This window comes from Herpailurus yagouaroundi, unplaced genomic scaffold, assembly GCF_014898765.1.
Source record: "Herpailurus yagouaroundi ecotype Mexico unplaced genomic scaffold, PumYag 162, whole genome shotgun sequence".
Taxonomy (NCBI): Eukaryota; Metazoa; Chordata; class Mammalia; order Carnivora; family Felidae; genus Herpailurus; species Herpailurus yagouaroundi.
The window spans coordinates 9,362,028-9,383,425 of record NW_024412403.1 but is presented as its reverse complement, the minus strand read 5'-3'; the positions used below and the strand labels follow the sequence as shown (position 1 = coordinate 9,383,425).

The window sequence follows — 21,398 nt, the reverse complement described above, 5'->3', positions numbered from 1 at the left end:
GTGGGCTCCGGCCCGGGACCCCCGGGGACACCCCGAGGGCAGGGCGGGGTCCCCCAGTCTCCCCGGCCCTCTGCGGCGAAGGAAGTGCGGCCAAGTCCACACAGGGCCGGTCCGGCCTCTCGTCGGGCAGGTGGAGGTCAGGTGGGTCACCGCCCGCCTTCCCCTCACCTCGGCCGGCGGACGACGCAAGCCGCGCCTTTGTTTGCTTGTGCCGTCCTGGTCCGGGCGGAGGGCTAGGGACTGAAATCTTTGTAAACAGAGGGCTTTCCTGATGAGGGAGGACCCCAGAGTCTCCTAGACTGCCCCCAAGACAAGAGATCCGAGCCGCAGTGCGAGCGCTCTCCCCCCATCCTGGCCCCAGAGTCTTGCAGGATTGCTGCCTGCGGCCGGCGTGGTTGGACCTTTAGCAACTCCTAGGGCTGCTTAAGGAGACTGTTAGCCGCAGGTGTTTCCCTAACCTGGGACAGTTGCTCAATATTTGGAGAAACCTTTGTAGGATTTTTTGGTAAGGCGATGGAGGCCTTCCCCCCTCCCCCCCCCCCCCCCCCCGTCCCCAAAGCCCGCTCCCGTTAGGGTCTTAAATTTTTTCCACTGCAATTTAATTACCACTCTGAAAGACCGAATTCAAAATAATGTGCCCCAGAGTTGATTAAACCATTGGCAGAAGAGTGTTTCCGTGCTGTAGACTAAGGGTCATTGTCTAATGTTCTTGCGAGAGGGTGGCTATTTGTCATTTTTCACTCTGGTTTCATCTTATTCCCATGTTCTTTCATGTACATGTCTTTACAGTTAACTTCCTTCTGATCTCGGCAGTTGATTTTTCACCTGAACTTGTTTTTCTAAGAAATTAGGAATGGAAAAGGTGAGAGATTTCTTGCTGACATTTTCGATTTTAAGGCGGCTACTTCTGGTCAGATGTACTTGTTTATATGGTTATTCCTTTGTGTATTTAATTGTTAGTAGTCTGTGGGACTCCATCAGTTTTACTGAGCTGAGCCTCTCACAGGAAAGGTACTCAGGATACATTGCAAGAGCATTGTCAAAAGAACTATTTGAGGGCTGAACCGTTCACTTACTTGCAGCATAATGTAGTAAAAGCTGTGTACCATTATGCTGACCTGAACTGGATCCCTAACTCTGCCAGTTGGTTGCTGAGGGCCCTGGGCAGTTTTTCTGATTCCCAATATCCTCATCTTGAGCAGCATCAAGATAATACCCATCTCCTAGGCTTCTGTGTGTTGCATAAGATAAATGCATGCATAATGATGGATTTACTGAGCCCAGAAGGCTTGTGTAGTAGCATAGTATTGAATGCCCATATTTTGAAATACAGGAGTTTGCTTGAATGCTCTTTCCAAACCTCCCATCTGTGCTTTTAGTTACACCAGATAGTACTTTCTTCACGTAGCCAGCCATGACATTGAACTGCTCCAGTTACCTGCTCTTACCTGGCCAACCCCTTCTTTGCCAGGAGCAATGGCGCCACCTCCTAAACACCAGCCTGATCGCTGACCGAGGCTCTCTTCCTACTAACTAGCCGCCCAAACCTGTGGACTTTGAGGACTCCTCTGCTGGTAGTTGGGCTTCCTCTGTCCTTTCCTTGTGCCAGTGTTATGTCGGCACACCCTCTGTCCCTGCGTGTGCCACCTTAAATTGAAATTATGTGTTTAGGTATTTCCTCTTTCAGTTATGTTCTGAACTGTGAAAGGGGAACCCTGTTTTTTTCCATGTTTCCTTTCCCTGTACTTAGACACTTAATATAGTGAACAGACTATGTATGGAGTTTTGCAGTGGTTCAGAGATGCTGGATTTCAAACCTGTAAATTTCCTGGGGAAAAAACCCAATTATGGTTTCTTTGGGTGTACTAACTCCTTACTCGGGAAAATAAAGTACCATTTCTCATTACCATCCTTTAATATTTTCAAGGAGTGTGATGGCTAGTGTTTCAGAAAAAGGGACAAGCCTTCCCAAGGATCAGTGGGCAATTTCACTGTGTGCGTTGATATACGTAGTCCAGTATATTTTTGCAGAGAGCCACAGAATGTGCAAAGGCTCTGTGATAGGCTGAGTTAGCTCTAGAACAAGCAGAGTGCCTCAAAGAGAGATAGATGGAGCCTTGTAGGCCATGGGGTGAGGGGTGAGGAAGTTTGGATTATGATAAGCTTAATGGGAAGAGTTTAAACATGGTGGGGATGTAGGGGCACCTGGGTGTCTCAGTCGGTTAAGCAAGCATCCGACTTTAGCTCAGGTCATGATCTCACGGTTTGTGGGTTTGGGCCCCGCATAGGGCTCTGTGCTGACAGCTCAGAGCCTGGAGCCTGCTTCCGATTCTGTGTCTCTCTCCCCGTCTCTCTCTCTGCTCCTCCCCCACTTACTCTCTGTCTCTCTCAAAAATAAACATTAAAAATAATAATAAACATGGTGGAGATGTACTGTAAAGTATGTTTTAAGAGGATTCTTGAGGTGCTACGTGAAAATGCATTGGAGAGGGGCAAGAGTGAAGGAGAAGCATCAGGAAATACCTGCAAGCTTGTAGGGGAAAGGTGGCTTCTGGCACAGTGGTGCCATGGGGATGGAGAGCAATTGAGGCCACAGGTGTTTTGGAAGAAGAAGTGTCAGGACTTGGGTTGAGTGTGGCAAGTGAAGAGAAGGAAGAATCCAGGATGATGTCAGAGGTCTTGTGAATGGTGGGGCCACTTTCTGAGGAAAGGAAGACTGGAGAAGGAGCATGTTGAGCAGGTCGCATCAACAGTATAGTTTCTTTGGGGGGGCGGGCGCCTGAGTGGCTCAGTCAGTTAAGCGTCCGACTTGGGCCAAGGTAATGAGCTCACAGCTAGTGAGTTAGAGCCCCGTGTCGGGCTCTGTGCTGACAGCTCAGAGCCTGGAGCTTGCTTTGGATTCTGTGTGTGTGTGTGTCTCTCTCTCTCTGTTCCTCCCCCACTTGCACTCTGTCTCTCTCTGTCAAAAAGAAAGATTAAAAACATTTTTTTAAGTATAGTTTTTTTTAAGGTTATTTTGAGAGAGCATGTGTGTGCGTGTGCACATATACACACACATGCGCACGCACACACATTAGCAGGGGAAGGGAGAGAGAGAATCCCAAGCAAGCTCCACACTGTCAGCACAGAGCCAGACACGGGGTTCGAACTCACAAACCATGAGATCGTGACCTGAGCAGAAATCAAGAGTCGGACGCTCGACCGGCTGAGCTACAGGTGCCCCAAAAGTATAGGGTTTTCTTAAAGACAGCTTTATTGAAGTGTAATTTCCAGATCATAACCTTCATTTAAGGGCACAGTTCGGTGATTTTTAGTCATTCACAGAGTTGTGCAACCATTGCCACAATCCAGTTTTTGCACTTTTGCTTTACCCCAGGAAGATCCCGTGCCCAACAACTCCCTGTTGTTACTCCCTTCCCTAGGAGGCCACTAATCTGCTCGTCATCTCTGTGGCTTCACCTATTCTGGGAATGTGGTATGAACAGAATCATCCAGTATGCGACCTTTTGTGCGGCTTCTTCCACCACGTTATGTATTTCTCAGGTTCACCCGTACTGTGGTGTATGTACATCAGTACTCTGTTCATTGTATGGCTAGACCGTATTTTGTTGATGGATGTTTGGGATGCACTAAGGCTGAGACACTATGCCTCATCCGAGTGGAAGAGTCAAGCAGACAATTGCATGAATTTGGACCTCAGAGGGGAAAGTTTGGGCAGGCATTATGAATGCATGGGTCATTAGCTTGAAGATGGTATTTGCCAGATGACCAGGGATAAAAAGAGAGAGGACCCAAGGCCTGGTACCAGGACATGCCAACATTGGCAGCAGGTAGAGGAGGATCAGCCTGCAGAGGAGAAGGAACCACAGAGAAGGAAACCCGCTCAAAGCTGGTGGGGCCAGAGGAATGTGTGGGCTGAAAGGAGGCTGTTTTGAAAAGGAGAGAGTGGTCTGCTACACAGTCCTCCTGAGTGGTAAAGGCCCACTGATGTGATAAACTTGAAAGTTGTGGTGGCCTTGGGAGCTCAGAGTGGGCCCAGAATGACCAGAAAGTGAACTAGCAGGTATCATGGGATTCTTAGAACTTTGCCAAGGCCAGTAAATGAAAGATCCAGGCCTCAAGAACATTTCATATTTACAGTTCAGTTTGTTTCTTCCTTCCTTCCTTCCTTCCTTCCTTCCTTCCTTCCTTCCTTCCTTCCTTCCTGGTTATTTATTTGAGAGCAAGATAGACGCTGGGGGTGGGCAGGTGGGAGGCATAGAGAGAGAATCCCAAGCAGGCTCCACATTGTCGGCATCGACGTAGTAATCGAACCCATAAGCTGTGAGATCATGGCCTGAGCTGAAACCAAGAGTAAGATTCTTAACTGACTGAGCCACCCAGGCTCCCCTACAGTTCAGTTTCTTTCATCTGTGGTTTTGCGATTTCGACTGACTACATGCGACTTTGTTAGCAAACTCGCTATGGCATTTTCAGTATATTTAATTACATCACAGTGCTCTACATTTTATTCTCTTTTCAGACTACGTACTAGTGACTGTCAGCCTCGTATATCAATCAGGCTTGATCGTGTTTGGTTGTATCACAAAATGTGATTAAACAGTGGCTTACATTATCTCTTCTGTGCAGAAAACATCAAGTCCAGAGGCAGAGTGTCCAGGCTTGACGTGATGCCTTCTTAAAGCCATCTCTGGCCTCAGCTGCTGTGTCTTTCCACTTACCCACAAAAGTTGCACACTGTGGATGGTGGTTTCTTCTTGGTTGCCACAGGTGGCTTCACCTCCAACATTAAACCTTTGTCCAGGCAGAAAGAAGGGCAAGAGTGAAGGGCAGGAGGCCCATGCCAGAAGAGTCTACCTCCTTTCAAACCGCCTTCCTGATGGCCCCACCACCAGCTTCTACTGACCGTTCATTGCCTAGAACTATTAATGGCCACCTAGCTGCAAGGGAGGCGGGGAACTGTTAGCACTGCCCCGAGCAAACTTAGCGTTCCCTTAGTATGGAAAAGGGGACAAGGAATTTTAGGGTAGATGCCTGCCATACTTTACATAGATCTTAATCAGATGAAGGCTAAAGAAGGAGGGCAAATCAGAGCCTTAAGGCAGCCTTTTTGAGAAAAATGTCGAAGTAAGGAACTTGGTGACTTTCAACATCATTTCCATATCTTGTAGAATAGCTTTTTTTTTTTTTTTTGAAGGTTTATTTATTTTAGAGAGAGAGAGAGAGCACGAGCCGGGGAGGGACAGAGAGAGAGAGGGAGAGAGAAGATCTGAAGCGGGCTCTGCACTAACAGCAGTGAGCCCAGTGCGGGGCTTGAACTCACAAACTGGGAGATCGTGACCTGCGCCGAAGTTGGATGCCAAACACAGGCATCCCTGGAATAATGTCAGAGTTGTTACTTATTTGAATAAACTGATAGGTTGACCTACAGATTTTTTTTAATGAAGGAAAAAAAAAACCAAAACTTGACCTAAGCACGCATACAGTATAATGTTTAAATGACAGACATTCCCACAAAGTCAAATCAGTGCAGTATTCTGTGTTATTTTTTGTTTCCTTTTGTCGCACTGAGGATAAAAAGAAGAGGATATGGTTGCCATTGGAGCTGGGATTAGACCATAAAGGTCTCAGGCTTTATACCAGCTGCAGTGGTTCATACATAATGAATGCATCTAGCCACAGGGAAAAATAAAAGAATCCGTCAAAGAATATACAAAGGCAAGGAGAATAAAATGGTGATTGCTTGGGCCCTGGTGTCACCACCCTGCGTCCAGACTCTTCACACTGAGGCATGAAGCTGTCAGGGCAGTGCCTGGCTGGGGAGATGGGTGGGTAATTGGAGCTCAGTAACCGAACAGGCACATGGTGGATTTCTGGCAACACTGGGGTCACATACTGCATTCTTACATCCTTATTGTTTAAACTTTTCTTGTTTTTTCCATCAGATCTTCCTCTAGAATATTTCCAATCCTCTAACATAGTCTAGTCGAAAAGGATTAGATCACTGAAGAGGTTGTTCTGGGTAATAGCATTGACCTGCTTTTTCTTAGCCTTTATAAATGCCCTTCAGTGGGAAGGGCCGCCTGCGTTCAGAATTACCAGTGGGCAACAAGATTGGTTTGCCGCTTTGTAAGTTTCACTCCTAGAATTAATTTTGTCAACTCAGGAATCCTAGCATTTTTGCTTCTTTTCTGCTCCGTCCATTTGTCTCCAGAATCCAAGAGGGCCGGAACTGTTTATCTTTTATCTACCACAGTGCCTGGCCCAGAAGCCTTGCTAAATATTTGAATTGGATTGCTGAGTACGTTTGTGCACAGTAGTGTTTGTGGACACGTGTCCTCTGTAGCTCTGGGCTGGGAACGCTTTGTGTCCTTGGGTAGCTCCCTCATTTATTTCTTAATTCACTTTTAGATCCTTTCTCCACTGTGAGAATGTAAGATGGATCCAGAAGAGCAGGAACTCTTAAATGATTACAGATACAGAAATTACTCTTCAGTGATTGAAAAGGCTTTAAGAAATTTTGAGTCCTCAAGTGAATGGGCGGATCTCATATCTTCACTGGGCAAGCTCAACAAGGTAGGTGGGGTGGAGAGTGGATTGCATGGAGGGGGGGACGCCACTGTCTTTTTATTATTTCAAGAAATTACCTTTTTTAAAAAAAGATCTTATTTTTTTTTTAACTTTTATTTATTTAAGTAAGCTCTACACTCAATGTGGGGCTTGAACTCAAGACCCAGAGATCAAGAGTTGCCTGTTCTACTGACTAGGCCAGGCAGGGAATTATCTTTTTTTGTTGTTGTTATACAACATGTTGATTATAACAATTAGGAAATACTGATAAGAAAAACTACCCATGTTAGAGAGGGAGGGAGCCAAAGCATAAGAGACTCTTAAAAACTGAGAACAAACTGAGGGTTGATGGGGGGTGGGAGGGAGGGGAGGGTGGGTGATGGGTATTGAGGAAGGCACCTTTTAGGATGAGCACTGGGTGTTGTATGGAAACCAATTTGACAATAAATTTCATATTAAAAAAAAAAAAAAACTACCCATAATTCTGTCACCCAGTTACCTGCTGTTATCCTGGTCAGTATACTTACCACCTTTTTTTTTTTTTCCTGATCATAGAATTATACCGTGGATGTAGTCAATGGAATAGCTGAACAGTCTCTTTCTCAACTATATTTACATCTAAACAAGATAAACTATAAAATTGTCCAATCAGTTATTCAAAGATGAATTATTTTTCAGGTACTACTTAGGATTTTTATGGCTTTTTCTTTTTTGGTCTACTTTTATGGCCATTTTTACTGCAGATTGTCAAATTTTGGTCTTCCATGAGTTACCATCAATATTGAAATCTGCCCAGAGATTGTGAGTGTGTTTGGACTAGGAGAAAAGGGCCAAGTCTAGGAAGAGCAAAACTGGTCACATGCAGGTTTGACCTTGTGTCCTATAGATGGGACCACTGCATGTTCCCATCCTGCCCAGCAGGATGACCTAGTAATACCCAGTGCTTCTACTATAGGTAGAAAATACTCGGGCTTGAAGGTGCCAATCCCGGGCTCCGTTGCTGCCTGGCCGATGCCCCTGGCCAGGATACCTGAGTTTGGAACCCTAGTGCCATATGGGACTTGAGAGATACCCATACCTACTCTGCAGATCTCCACTCACCAGGTCACACACGCCAGGGTCCTCTAACGAAGGGAAAGAATTGACCTCTGCAGGGAATGCGGGAGGGGTCTGGGGAGGGAGTGAAAAATTCCAGCAGCCTGACCATGATTACAGTCCAGCTAGCAGTCCAGCACCGACTACCAGAGAGCAGCTGTCGGCCTTCACAGATGCTTGTCAGGCACAGTGGATGTAGGCAGTCATGACAGGTAGTGGCTGGGAAATGACAAGATCTCTTTCAAGGTATGTTTATCACTTGTGAATGCCACGGCTGGTGCTTGCTGGGATAACTAGGTGTAATAAAACAGCAGATAAGAGCTGGAGAGTTCTTTGGCCGTAGAGCTCTGACTCTGGAATGTGCAAGCTAAACACAGTAGTCACTGTCATTCATGAAGGTGGGTCTCCCTTTTAGGGGAAAGGGAGAAGCGCTGGAATGGGATTTAGGCATATTCAGGTTCTTCTAGATGTTTCCATAGTTTAGTGCTTGACTCTCCTGGAATCTAAAAATAGCATACTTATTTTGGGACAGGGTGTGTCCATTATTTTTTGTTGCAGTAAAATTCACATAACCTAGAATTTGTCATTTAACCGTTTTAGAGCTTACAGTTACATGGCTTTTACTACATTCGCAGTGTTGTGCAACCATCACCACTATCTAATTCCAGAAGGTTTATACCACCCCGAGAGGAAACCTTCCCCATCCCCCCCAGCCTCCCCACACAGGCCCTGGCAACCGCTAATCTACTTTCTGTGTCTATGGACATTTCATGAAAAATGCACACATACACTGTCCTTCAGTGTCTGGTTTCTTTAACTCAGCCTGTTTTCAGGGTTCATTCATGTTGTAGCGTGTGTCATTGCTTCATTGACTTTTGTGGCTGAATGGATATTCCACATTTTGTATGGATAGACCACATTTTGTGTGTCTGTTCATCTACTGATGGACACTTGTGTTTTTGCCTTTTGGCTCTTATGGATAGTGCTGCTGTGAACATTCATGGACAAATTTTTGTTTCAACATCTGTCTTCATTCCCGTGGGGTATAGAGACCTAGAAGGGGAATTACTGAGTCACGTGGTAATTCTATGTGTAACTTCTTTTTTTTTTTTTTTTCAATGTTTATTTTTATTTTTGGGACAGAGAGAGAGCATGAACGGGGGAGGGGCAGAGAGAGAGAGGGAGACACAGAATCGGAAACAGGCTCCAGGCTCCGAGCCATCAGCCCAGAGCCCGACGCGGGGCTCGAACTCACGGACCGCGAGATCGTGACCTGGCTGAAGTCGGACGCTTAACCGACTGCACCACCCAGGCGCCCCAATATGTGTAACTTCTTAAGGAACCACCAGACTGTTTTCTGAGGTGGCACCAGTTTACATGGCCACTGGCAATGGTTGAACATTCCGGTTTCTTCGTATCTTCACCAACATTTACTTTTAGATTTTTAAAAAAATTTTGATGATAGCTATCGTAGTGGTGTCTCATTGTGGTTCTGATTTGCATTTTCCTAATGACCAATAATTTGGGTGTTTTTTCACGTGCTTATTGGCCATCTGTATACATATAAAATATATATGTATATTTGTTTGTTTATGTATTTGAGAAAGAGACATAGGGAGAGAATCCCCAGCAGGCTCCACACCATCAGTGCCGAGTTCAGTGTGGGGCTCAAACAACGAAACATGAGGTTGTGACCTGAGCTGAAACCGAGAGTTGGACGCTCAACCAACTGAGCTGCCTGCTGGTCACCCTTGTATGTCTTCTTTGGAGAAATTTCTGCTCAAAATCTTTGCCCATTTTTTAGGGTGGGTTGTCTTTTTGTTGTTGATGTGTAAGAGTTCTTTACATATTCTGGATACTAGGCCCTTATTGGATATATGGTTTGCAAATATTTTTTTCCCATTCTTATGTTGTCTTTTCACCTTTTTGATGGCATCCTTTATGCAAAAACTTTTTAGGTTTATGTAGTCCAAGCTATCAACTTTTTCTTCTGTTGCTCGTGCTTCTGATGTCATATCTGAGAAACTTGCTGAATCCCAAATCGTGAAGATTTGCCCCTGTATTTTCTTCTGAGAGTTTTACAGTTTTAGATCTTATGTTTAGGTCTTTGATCCATCTTGAGTTAATTTTTGTGCATGGTGTGAGGTAAGGCTCCGAGCATATTTTGCATGAGGAAATCCAGTTGTTCCCGCACCATCCATTGAAGACACTGTTCTTTCCAAGGGCCTTGGAACCCTTGTTGAAAATCAGTTGGCCATAAGTTGGGTTTATGTCTAGACTTCCATTTCTTTTCCATTGACCTGTCTATCCTTATGCCCACACCGCACATTTCAATTCCTGAGGCTTTGTAGTGAGCTTTGAAATGGGGAAATGACTTTGTTGCTCTTTGTTGTTCTTTTCACCGTTGTTCTGGCCGTTCTGGATTCCTTGAAATTCCATATGCCTTTTAGGATCAGCTTGTCAGTTTCTGCCAACAAGCCTGGTGGGACTCTGACAGAAATTATACGGACTCAGTAGATCACTTTGGGGAGTGTTGCCATGTGAACAGTATTAAGTCTTTCAGTCCATGAATACAGGATGTCTTTCTGTTTATTCAGGAACATATGCATTTTGAGCTAGGTAAGATAATAAACTTGGTAAGTGCAGTTCTCAGGCCACAAGGTAGTCCGTTAAACAAGCCTCGTTTCAATATGCCTGACAAACTTCCTAAAATGTTTAATCGTTTTTTTTTTTTAATTTTTTTTTTCAACGTTTATTTATTTTTGAGACAGAGCATGAACGGGGGAGGGGCAGAGAGAGAGGGAGACACAGAATCGGAAACAGGCTCCAGGCTCTGAGCCATCAGCCCAGAGCCCGACGCGGGGCTCGACCTCACAGACCGTGAGATCGTGACCTGGCTGAAGTCGGACGCCTAACCGACTGCGCCACCCAGGCGCCCCAAAGATGTTTAATCGTTTTAACCCACCTTTTATTTATTTATTTTTTAAGTTTATTTATTTACATGATCTCGATACCCAACCTGGGGCTCAAACTCACGACCTTGGGATCAAGAGTCATTCACTCTTCCAACTGAGCCAGCCAGGCGCCCCTTAACCCACCTTTTAAAATGCAGGTTATCGATTGGGGCGCCTGGGTGGCGCAGTCGGTTAAGCCTCCGACTTCAGCCAGGTCACGATCTCGCGGTCCGTGAGTTCGAGCCCCGCGTCGGGCTCTGGGCTGATGGCTCGGAGCCTGGAGCCTGTTTCCGATGCTGTGTCTCCCTCTCTCTCTGCCCCTCCCCCATTCATGCTCTGTTTCTCTCTGTCCCAAAAATAAATAAAAAACGTTGAAAAAAAAAATTAAAAAAAAATAAATAAAAAATAAAATGCAGGTTATCGAGTACAGATGAACCCTTTTTGGAGGAGCTTTAAAAGCATTGGCTATTCATTCGGTAGCTGTGGGAGTCCCTGCAACGTGCTGGTACTGTCCTAGGTGTCAGGGCAGAGCAGAGAACAAAACCAAGACTCTGCCCACACCGGGATCAGGGGAAAGCTGGATGATAAACAAAATATACGGGCGGGTAGATAGTGATGAGCGAATGGGAACAGTAAAGAAGGGAAGGGACGGTGAGTGTTGAGGACACGTTGTGATATTAAATGGGGTCTTTAAGGAAGGCTTCATTGAGAAAGTGCCCTTTGGCTAAGTGTGGAGGCTCTCGTGTGTCTGAGGCCAGTGAGGTCACAAAGCAGGCGAGGGATGGGGAAAGGGTAGTACACAAGGCTATAGAGGTAAGGGGTGGGGAGGGCATCCAGTCTTGTAGGTCCTTTAAAACTGGAGTCTGACAGTGGCCACTGAGTCAGGGACTGCGTGGGGGAGCCCCGGAGGGGAGTTGAGTGAGTAGCATAGCCCGGCTTAGCCCACTGGAGCCGGCTCCAGTTGCTCTGTGGGGGCTAGAAAATGGGTAGGAGTCAGGCAAGGCAGAAACAGGGAGACCATTTAGGAGCTGTTGCTGTAACATAGGTGCACCAGTGGAGAAAGGTTTGGATTCTGATATATTTTGAAGGTGTAACAGGATTTGCTCATGGATTGGATTTGGGATACAAGAGAAGAAGAGGAGTCAAGTAGGATTCACAAGTTTTCTCCCAGGCTGTTGGCTTGAGAAGCCACAAGATGCAACGGGGACCCTGGGGGCGGGGCCCACTTCATGGGGTGAGCAGGGAGACCAAGGGATGGGTTAGTTTGATGTTTCTGGTGGATGTCCCCACGTGATGTCAGTAGGCAGTTGGATATGAGTGATAGTGAATAAAAGTTTCAAAAGACAACTTTTTGTTACAGTTGGTACCCAATTCCATGTAACGGCTCTACTGTGTTTTCTGTGATCAAGCGATGAGTGAAAAACTTGCAAGACATCCGTGGGATGAGGTGACACTGTCCATCTTTGCCTCAGCCCTGCCTGTGACAGTGGACATTCCTAGAGAGCATACTGTGTGCTAAGGACTTGGCGTGCATCATTTTATAATACTGTGTATCTGGAGATATGCTTGATCTCAAATTAAGAAACTTCTGCAGTATTCGAGCCTGCAAGTGCAGAGAGCTCGAACCCTGGCTGCCTGGCTGCCTGGCTGCAAAGCCCATGCTCTTGAGCTTTTTTTCAAGTCATTATCTGTATGGCTCACATAAGGGGGCAGTGATAACCTCTTTGCTGTCAGGGGCACTATCTTCATTATCCAGATGAAGTAGGTGCAATGAATTATTAAGACTCATTTTATTGGGGCGCCTGGGTGGCGCAGTCGGTTAAGCGTCCGACTTCAGCCAGGTCACGATCTCGTGGTCCGGGAGTTCGAGCCCCACGTCAGGCTCTGGGCTGATGGCTTGGAGCCTGGAGCCTGTTTCCGATGCTGTGTCTCCCTCTCTCTCTGCCCCTCCCCCGTTCATGCTCTGTCTCTCTCTGTCCCAAAAATAAATAAACGTTGAAAAAAAAATTAAAAAAAAAAAAAAAAAACCCATTTTATTGATGAAGGCTAACTAACTTGCCCCATGTCGTACAGCTGCTAAGTGGCGGTTATGGGTTGAATTGCGTCCTCCAAAAAAGATAGGTTCTCGTCTTAACCCCCAGTATCTCAGAGTGTGACCTCATTTGGAGATCTGGTCTTTACAGAGCTAATCGAGTTAAAGTGAAGTCACTAGATTGGGGTGGGCCCTGATGTACTCGGACTAGAGTCCTTCTAAAAGGGGGCAATTTGGACTCAGACACAGACATGCACAGAGGGAAGACCCCATATGAAAATGAAGGCAGAGGTCTGGCTGATGCAATTATAAGGCAAGGAACACTGGAGATTGCCAGCAAACTTCCAGAAGCAAGAGGAGCAGTCTGGAGGTATTCTCCCTCACAGCCCCCAAAGGAACCAGCCAGCTGACACCTTGAGCTAGGACTTCTGGCCTCCAGAACTCAGAGACAATCCTCTTCTGTTGTTTAAGCCATCCAATGTGTAGTGCTACGTTACAGCAGCCTTAGCAAAGTAATACAGTGGTAGAACCAAGATAGACCGAACACCTAGGTGCTGGGGATATGGCATTGAACACAAAGTTCATAAGGCTTTGTTGGCAGAAGGCAGACAATGAATAAATATGTGATATCCGGTGCTGAATGCTAAGGAAAAATAAACCAGGGAAGGGAAGTGGGGTAGTGAGGAAGGAGGGTGGGGTGCTCTGATAATGTGACATTTGAGATTTGAGTAGAGGCCTGGATGCAGTGAGCAAGTTGGTGGGGAGACCATCTGGGGTGTGGGACTGTGTCCAAGGTACAGTAGGGGGTGGGTGTGACTGGAGTAGGGAGGTGAGAGGAGATGAGGGAGGAGAGATAGCCAGGGCAGATGACGGGGTTTTGTTCTGCAAGGGAGGAGAAGCCTGCTGCAAGGTGACTTCTGCCTCGCCTGCTGGAAGAATCCTTCTGGCTGATGCCTGGGCAGTGAGCCCGAGCGCAGGAGCCTGCTGGGATGGCAGTGGGCAGCTTTTGTGGTCAGATCAGAGTTACTGGAGGTTCAGGAAGTGCTGGATGGAGCAAGCCCCGATCAGTGTTGGCAGCTACCTAACTTCTGGGAGACTCAACAACTGTATTCAGGGAACCTTAGTAGGAGTTGATGTGAATAAGGGATTTAAGGCCGTGGTGGTGGTCAGGCTTCCTGAGCTCATGGGTGTACACAGAGATTCAGTGAGTAGATGGGTGATGAATTAGTAAAAAAAATCTTCATAATGCAAATGGAAGCAATATTATAGGTTAATAGTAAGGTTAGATCAAGATACTTTTTAATTAAGGTAGGTGATTGCTGGTTATAAAACGTAAACTGTAGACAGAACAAAAGGCTCATCTAGCTCCAGGCTTGGCAAATGAGGAAACTGAGCCCCAAAAGGTCTTGGTTTGTCAGACTATCTTCGCGTTCTAAGTATATCAGGGTTTTTGTTTGTTTGTTTGCCAAACTTACAGTATGATTTTGAGGTTTTTATGTAGTAGAAAAAGTTTATCTTTGATTGCTTTCAGGTGTATCAACATGAATAGGGTAGATTTTGCTTAATTGTTTATCTGAGATGCCAGGCCATCATCTTTCACTGATTATTTTTAGATAAATTTTAATTAACAGGCGGCATGTTGAGCTCTTATGAACCCAACCACTTGCCAAGCCTGGATTACGACTTTGATTATTGAAATGAAGGACAGTAGAAATGAATAAACTCTGGGCATTTGAAAATCTTATCACCGAAACATCTTTTTTAAAAACTTCATAATGGTCCTAAATGAAGCACCTTTTTTGTGGCTTTTTCTCGGTACCACTTTGTTTCACAAAATGGCCAGAAAGCAGGTGACACGAATAACGAGAAATAGGAGGTGCTGGGTATTGTGATATGTTTCAGCTTCTCAAGTCTTATCGCTTAATGATGACACCTCCTTGGTAAAGCACAGCCCCCCTGTGGCATCTCAGAATTAGCACTATTTGGGGAAGAACGTGGGCTGGAGATGGGAGACCTGGTGAACCTTTCTGGTCTACACTGAACTGATTAGCCCCAGGACCTCTTTTGCCTGGAAACTCGAGGAGTCTGAGCTGGATCTCGATTTTTTTTTTTTAATTTTTTTTTAAATGTTTTTATTTATTTTTGAGACAGAGAGAGACAGAGCATGAGCAGGGGAGAGGCAGAGAGGGAGGGAGACACAGAATCCAAAGCAGGCTCCAGGCTCTGAGCTGTCAGCACAGACCCTGACACATGGCTCGAACTCACAGACTGTGAGATCATGACCTGAGCTGAACCGACTGAGCCACCCAAGCGCCCCTGGATCTCAATTTTTACCCTAGTCCTAGTCAACTACTTTTCTCTGTTAGATCGTGTTAGCTCAGATAAAGCCCCTTTGGTCTGAGGCCTTATGTTAATCAGCTAAGGCTGTCATAGCAAAATCCCACAGGCTGGGTGACTTAACGGAAATTAACTTTCCCGTAGTTCTGGAGGCTAGAAGTCCAAGATCAAGGTGCCGGCCGAGGTGGTTTCTTTTGAGGCCTCTCTCTTTGGCTTGTAGGCAGCCAACTTCTCACTCGGATCTCATGTGGTCTCTCCAGTGTGCATGTCTGTGTCTTGATGTCTTACAAAGACACCAGTCATATTGGACGTTCCCTAGAACTACATTTTGCCGTAGTTATCTTTCTAAAGTCCCTGTCTCCAAATATAGTCATACCGTGAAGTATTAGAGATTAGGGTTTCAACTTATGAATTTTGGGGGATACAATTTAGCCTGTAACAGGGTCTGACAATGAAGTACAGATTGTTTTTCCATGTAAATCAGTTTTTTCAAAAAGCTCATTTCTGATGGCATCCCGGATGGTTTTTCATCACATCCCTTATGGAACAGTAGAGTGTTACTTCCTTAATCTTTTTTTATTGCCCCACAGTGTCGTGAAGAACTTCACTTCTCATATGCATGGTGATTCAATGTGTGCCAAGAACTTCTGAGTCACTCTGGGCCACCTTCCTGGCTGTCTTAGTCTGTGTGAGCTGCTATAACGAAATAACCCCAGACTGGGCTTCTCAACAGCCAGCCTTTCCCAGTTCTGGAGGCTGGGAGTCAAATCTGGGCACCGGCAGATTCAGGGCCTAGTGTGGGCTGCTTCCTGGTTCACAGTGGCGGTCTTGCATCACCTCCTCACCTGGCGGAAGGGGCAGGAGAGCCCTGTGAGGTCCTTTTTCTAAGGGCACTAACCTCATGAGGGCCACCTCCCACAGCCACCCCCACCCCCCGCTAATACCATCGCACTGTGGGACACAAACATTCAAACTGTGACATTAATGATTGGTGTCCCATCTGACTGCACCTCACTAGCCCCGTACCAGTTTTTTCATAAGGGCTTAGTTGTGGGGTGTCTTTTTGGCGGGGGACATTGTCCTTTCCCACGTGTCTCTCTATGTCCTCCTCCCCAGCCTCTTCATGCTTCCAGTGAGATGTGGTTTAAATCACTGCTCCAGATCCCCTCTAGCCGGTGACCCGGGGTAGGGCCTCAACCCCTCTCAGCCTTCACTGTTTATGACTTGTAGCCCTGGGCCTGTGTGATGCCCGGTTCCTTCTTGTCATCTTACTTTGGGGGTCCCACGTGTTAGAGTGTGGTACCTCAGTTTGGGGCAGATATTGTAGTCATTTTCCAGCAACCTTCTGCTGCTGTGACCCTGGGGGTGGAAGTTGTCAGTTAAGTGTGGTGTCAGGGTCATATTGGAAAGATGTGGCCTGAGTGCCTTCTGGGAAGAGACCAGGTTGAAAGCCTGTCTTTGGCAGGTACTGAATCTTCATGGGTCGGTAAACTAGAACGGGTGGTAAGCACAAGGCCCATTGGCTTCTGGCAACGTGCTGATTGTCTTGACACCAGAACTTCGGTCCTGGAGACATAGCTAGTTAACAGAATGTCAGGCAGAGCTCCTGATCCTAATGTGAGGCAGAGGCTGCCGGGTCCTCTGCTGCTGTTCGGGCCTCCTCCTCTTGGTAGGTGACGCATGGGGCTCAGATGGCATTGTGGCTTCTCACCCTCTCGCAGGTTCTCCAGAAGGGGCTGAGGATCAGCACGGGCGTCGCTGGTTTGGGCTTGTGGTGGCCGCCTCATGTGAGCCTCTCAAAGACGTGTCGGCATGAGGCTGGCATGGTCCTTTAGAAAGAAGATTTCTGTGCTGAAATCGGGAGACTGTTATCCTTTCGATAATTTATAGCTAGGGTAGTGTATATGTTTTGCATGTGAGCAGAGGATATTTTTGCTGTTCTTTGAGGTCAGCTGGTGGGGCAGAAATAGTCCAGATTCGGGCAGGTGATTTGTTCCTCCAGCAATCTAATGACAAAAACCCATCTTTGGGGAGGGAGTGGGGAAGCTCATCTAGCAGAATTGAGTTTATGGACAAGGGTAAGAGCTTGTTGTCTGCTCACATTTTATAAATTCTGTCAAGAAAGTTATGAAACTAGAAATTTCCTGTCAGCCATTGTAAGGAAAGTGCTATGAACCGAATTATGTCTCCCCCAACCCCACCAAACTCGTACATTGGAGGCCTAACCCTCAGTGTGACTGTATCTCAAAACACATCTTCAGGAGGTAATTGAGGTTAAATGAAGTCATTCATTAGCGTGGGGCCCTAAGCCAATAGGAAGGTGTCCTTCTGAGAAGAGGGACAGAGCGAGAGATGGCTCTTCCCCATGTGAGCACACAGTGAGAAGGTGCCCTCTACAAAGCGGGAGAACCCAGTCAGCCAGCACCTCGATCTGGGACTTCCAGCGTCCAGAGCTGTGAGACATAAGTTTCTGTTGTTTGAGCCCCCTGGTCTGCGGTATCTGTTGCAGCAACTCAAGCAAACTAATGCAGAAGGAATTGAATTAAATGTGGCTATTTTTCAAAAAGGACAACTGATTGAACACGAATACCTGTATTCAAGCTTGTATTTGAGCCAAATGCAGGCATTCCCATTTATTTATCTTTTTTCAAATGGTGTTTTCCTTTTTCCTTTCCTTTTTTTTTTTTTATAGCTTTGTTGGCATGCGATAAACTAGATGTACTTAAAGTGTATAGTTTGATGAGTTTTGACACGTGTCTATCCCTGTGAAACCATCCCCACGCGAAGATAATAGGGTGTGTTTGTCACCCCCAGAAACTTTCTCATGCCCTTTTGCAGTCTCTCCTTCCCTCCCGTCTCTGCCCCCTTCTCCAGGCAACCACGGATCTGCTTTCTGTCACAATAACGCTGGTTTGCATTTTCTAAAATCTCATATAAACAGAATCAAAGGGCATATATTCTTTATTCCCCGGTCTGGTCTCTGTCGCTCAGCAGAACTGTTTTGAGAGTCATCCAGGCTGTTGTGTAGATGGAGAGTTCACTCCTTTTTACTGCTGAGCAGGATGCCATGGGTATGTATCATTTATTAGCCCATTTTCCTATTAATGGACATTTGGGTCGCTTCCAGTGGATATATATTTAACTTTTTTAAAAAACCTGCCAGATCGTTTTCAAGACTGGTCGTGTCATTTTTCACCCATTCGGCAGTGTACGGGAAGTCCATATATTCCGTACTCTTGCCAGTGCTTGGTACGGACAGTCCTTAATTTAGCCGTTTTAGTGGGACTACAGTACTGGCTCCTTGTGGCTTTTGCATTTCCCAAAGAACTACTCATTAGACAGTTAGTACACGATCGCTGTAAATTTGTGTTGATCTTCTGGAAGCACAACACAAAGATAACCATAAGAACCTGCACTATTTTATTGTATGTAATAGACAAAAAAGTGAAAGTAGCCCCCCTCGATGGGGGGGGGGTGGTGGTGGCAGGAGTCTAAGTCATGCCACAACAGGATGATGATGGATGTAGCCATCCGGATGAAGTAGTCTTACAGTCACCTGAGCGAAAAATGCTTATGATAAGATAAGGGGGCAAAAAAAAAAAAAAAAAAAAAGGGCTAGTTGACGAGTTCATCTATAGCTCTAGTCTTGTATGTGGGAGAGAAGAAGAGAGAGAGGGAGGTTGTATGGAATGGGACAAAGTCTGGAAGCCCTTTAGTGTGGGACTGGTTTGCTTCCAGTTTTCCCTGATTCTACATGAAGCTGTAAGGAACATCTCTCCCCACATGTCTGTTTTTGCCAAGGTCCATCGAGGTGGGGGCAGGGGCCGTGTCAATGGGCGGGGAGCTCAGCCTTCAGACACATGAGTCTGTGTTCTGCTCATCCGTGTGTGTTGGTGCCAAAGCTATGCCCTTGAACCACCATGCTATAGAGTGTGTCTGTCTCTGTCTACACCAACCAAACCCCTCTGCTCTTTCGGAATTTTTATACCATTGCCAGGTCATTTTCCTGCAGATGGACTTCGGAGTCATTCGTAAAGTGAAAGGAGTCCTTGAGGGGTTGACTGGTATTAGGTAACAACTGTAGACTATTTGGGGGAAGAGGTGACATCTTTACACAGTTGGCTCTCCCGCGTGGAGATGCAGGCATTCTCTTCATTGATGAGAGAGTATTCACTTTTGTCCCTAAGAACTTAATCACTTTTCTTGCATAAGTCCTTCCTGTTTCCTAAATGTATTAGATATTTTATACGTGTACTTTTGCTGTATGACTGGGTTTATTTCCTACTCTGTGTTTTAACTGGTTGTTGGTAAGTAGGAAGTGATTAACTTGCAGGATTTGAAAACTGGCCATCTTAGTGAATTTATCTCTCACTTATTTTCAGCTAGTTGTTTTGAGTTCTTTAGCTAGACAAGCATACATATGATCAATCAATACTGAATTTGTGTTTTTTCCTATTTTGCTAGTAGCAGTTACTGGAACAATGTTAAATAATGATGACACCTGTGGTATATCAGTTACAGAAATGTCAGCTTCCGTAACAGAGCCGTCCAAAAATCCAGAGCCACCAGTAAGATGGAAGTTTCTTGCTCGTGTACTGGTTCAGCGTGGTGTTCCAGATGGGCAGCTCTCTTCCCCACGGTCATTCTAGCGACCCAAGCCCAGGACTCTGCCATCTTTAACACATGGCTTGCAGAGTTGCTCTGTTCGCTGCCATTCTGTTCCCTGGGAAGGGGGATCAGAATATAGGAGCGTGCATAGACCTTAATGCCACGTATTACTTCCACTTGTATCTTCAAGGGAGAAAATTACCCTCTGGCCGCGCAGCCAGGGCCCAGCCACAGCCTTACCACAGAAGCAGGGAGCACGATTCGGGTGCACCTTGCAGTCCCCACGCCCACCTGGCGCACGTGGATTCTGATGGTGGTGCCTCCTGTTTCACTGTTATCTCAGTGCTGTAGGTCCATCAGTTTGCTGTCTCCTCAGACATCACTTTATTCATTCTTTACTAACTTTAATGACTTCTCATCTTTACGTGGCCAGAAAGCATGGCATTTCATTGTCTGATCAGTTTGTAAAGTGTTGAGTTGCTCTTTTCAAAGCAGCACAGTTCTGCCTTACACCTTATTCATGTGCTTTTGGTGATGATTGTACTTAAACTGGTTCTCTCAGTGGCAGAGGTACGCCTTGGAAATCAATCTGCTGGAAGGTCCGCTAATTCAGATGTTGTGGAATGAAGGAAGGGGCGCTGAGCTTGGAGGCAGAGCTCCCGGGGGCGCCTGGGTGGCTCAGTCAGCTGAACGCCTGACTCTTGATTTCAGCTCAGGTCATGATCTCACAGTTTGTGGGATTGGGCCTCACATCAGGCTGTGTGCTGACAGCGTGGAGCCTGCTTGGGATTCTCTCCCCACCTCCCAGTCTCTCTGCCCTCCCCCACTCACGTGCATACTTGAGTTCTCTCTCTTAAAATACATTTTTAAAAAAGCAGAGCGCCCTGGTTTATGTTCAAGCTCACCGCTGCTTAGACTGAGACACACGTGCTGGTTGTCTCCCCAGCTGCTCACCCCCTGCCTCCTCGTCGGAAGAACCCAGCTATGTGTAGGCATCAGGTAACAATGTGCTGCAGCGTGGCAGCTCCCATCTCCCAGCGTCAGAGGTCAATGCTACTGGTCTACGACTTCTTCCTAGTAATTCCATTTCCCTGGGCAGGGATTGATTCAGACACGAGCACGTGACCTTCTCTGACCTATGAGGTGTGGCCAGCTGGCTTCTGGAAAGGGTTTCCTCTAATATGAAGAGACAGGAAAGGAACCAACACTTGACGTTTTGTTCCTCTCTTTAATTGAGGGGGAATTTAGGGCTGATATGTGGCAGACATCTGAGGCCACAGTAGGAAAAGGCTGAGGATAAGTCAACTCACCATGAGAAGCACACAAGCATGAAAAGGTTCAGGTGCTTTTAGGATGTCACTAAGCCCTTTGCATTAGCCAAATACAGGAATATGCTCCCCGAGACCAGTTTCTTGGCCTTGGTGCTGGTGACCTTCCGTGATGGGGCAGGGAGTGCTGCCCTGGGCGTTATAGAATGTTCATCAGCATCCTGGCCTTTGTCCACATCCCACCCCCAAACCCCATTATAACAGCCAAAAATGCCTCCAGACATGGTCACATGTCCCTAGGGCAAAATTGCCCCAGTTTGGGAATCACTGCTCTAGACTTCAGGTTGTGCTGTAGGTTGTGAGGTGATACGTTTCTTCGTTGAGATTTGTATACTTGGATATCCTGTGCTTTACAGCCCAAAGCTTGGTAACTGAGTCCGCAACCTTGGACCATCCTTAACCCGTGGGAGCCTGTTTCCTCTGGGGGCAGAGGCAGGCACGCTTGTTTCTCAGCAGTAAAGGTGTTTATGTGTC

At 46.3% G+C, this 21,398-nt stretch overlaps 1 protein-coding gene across 3 annotated transcripts in view; it reads left to right on the top strand.

Moving 5' to 3' along the window:
• The first annotated feature begins 6,391 nt into the window (after nucleotides 1-6,391).
• DOP1B (DOP1 leucine zipper like protein B) overlaps nucleotides 6,392-21,398 on the top strand; it is a 98,612-nt gene continuing 83,605 nt past the window's right edge. For 2 of the 3 annotated variants that reach the window (XM_040483963.1, XM_040483962.1), the window contains exon 1: nucleotides 6,393-6,576. In XM_040483963.1, coding sequence (XP_040339897.1) covers nucleotides 6,439-6,576 — 138 coding nt within the window. In that variant the 5' untranslated portion in view covers nucleotides 6,393-6,438. Of the gene's footprint in view, nucleotides 6,577-21,398 lie in introns of all 3 variants that reach the window. The other variant, XR_005793157.1, reaches the window with a different exon arrangement.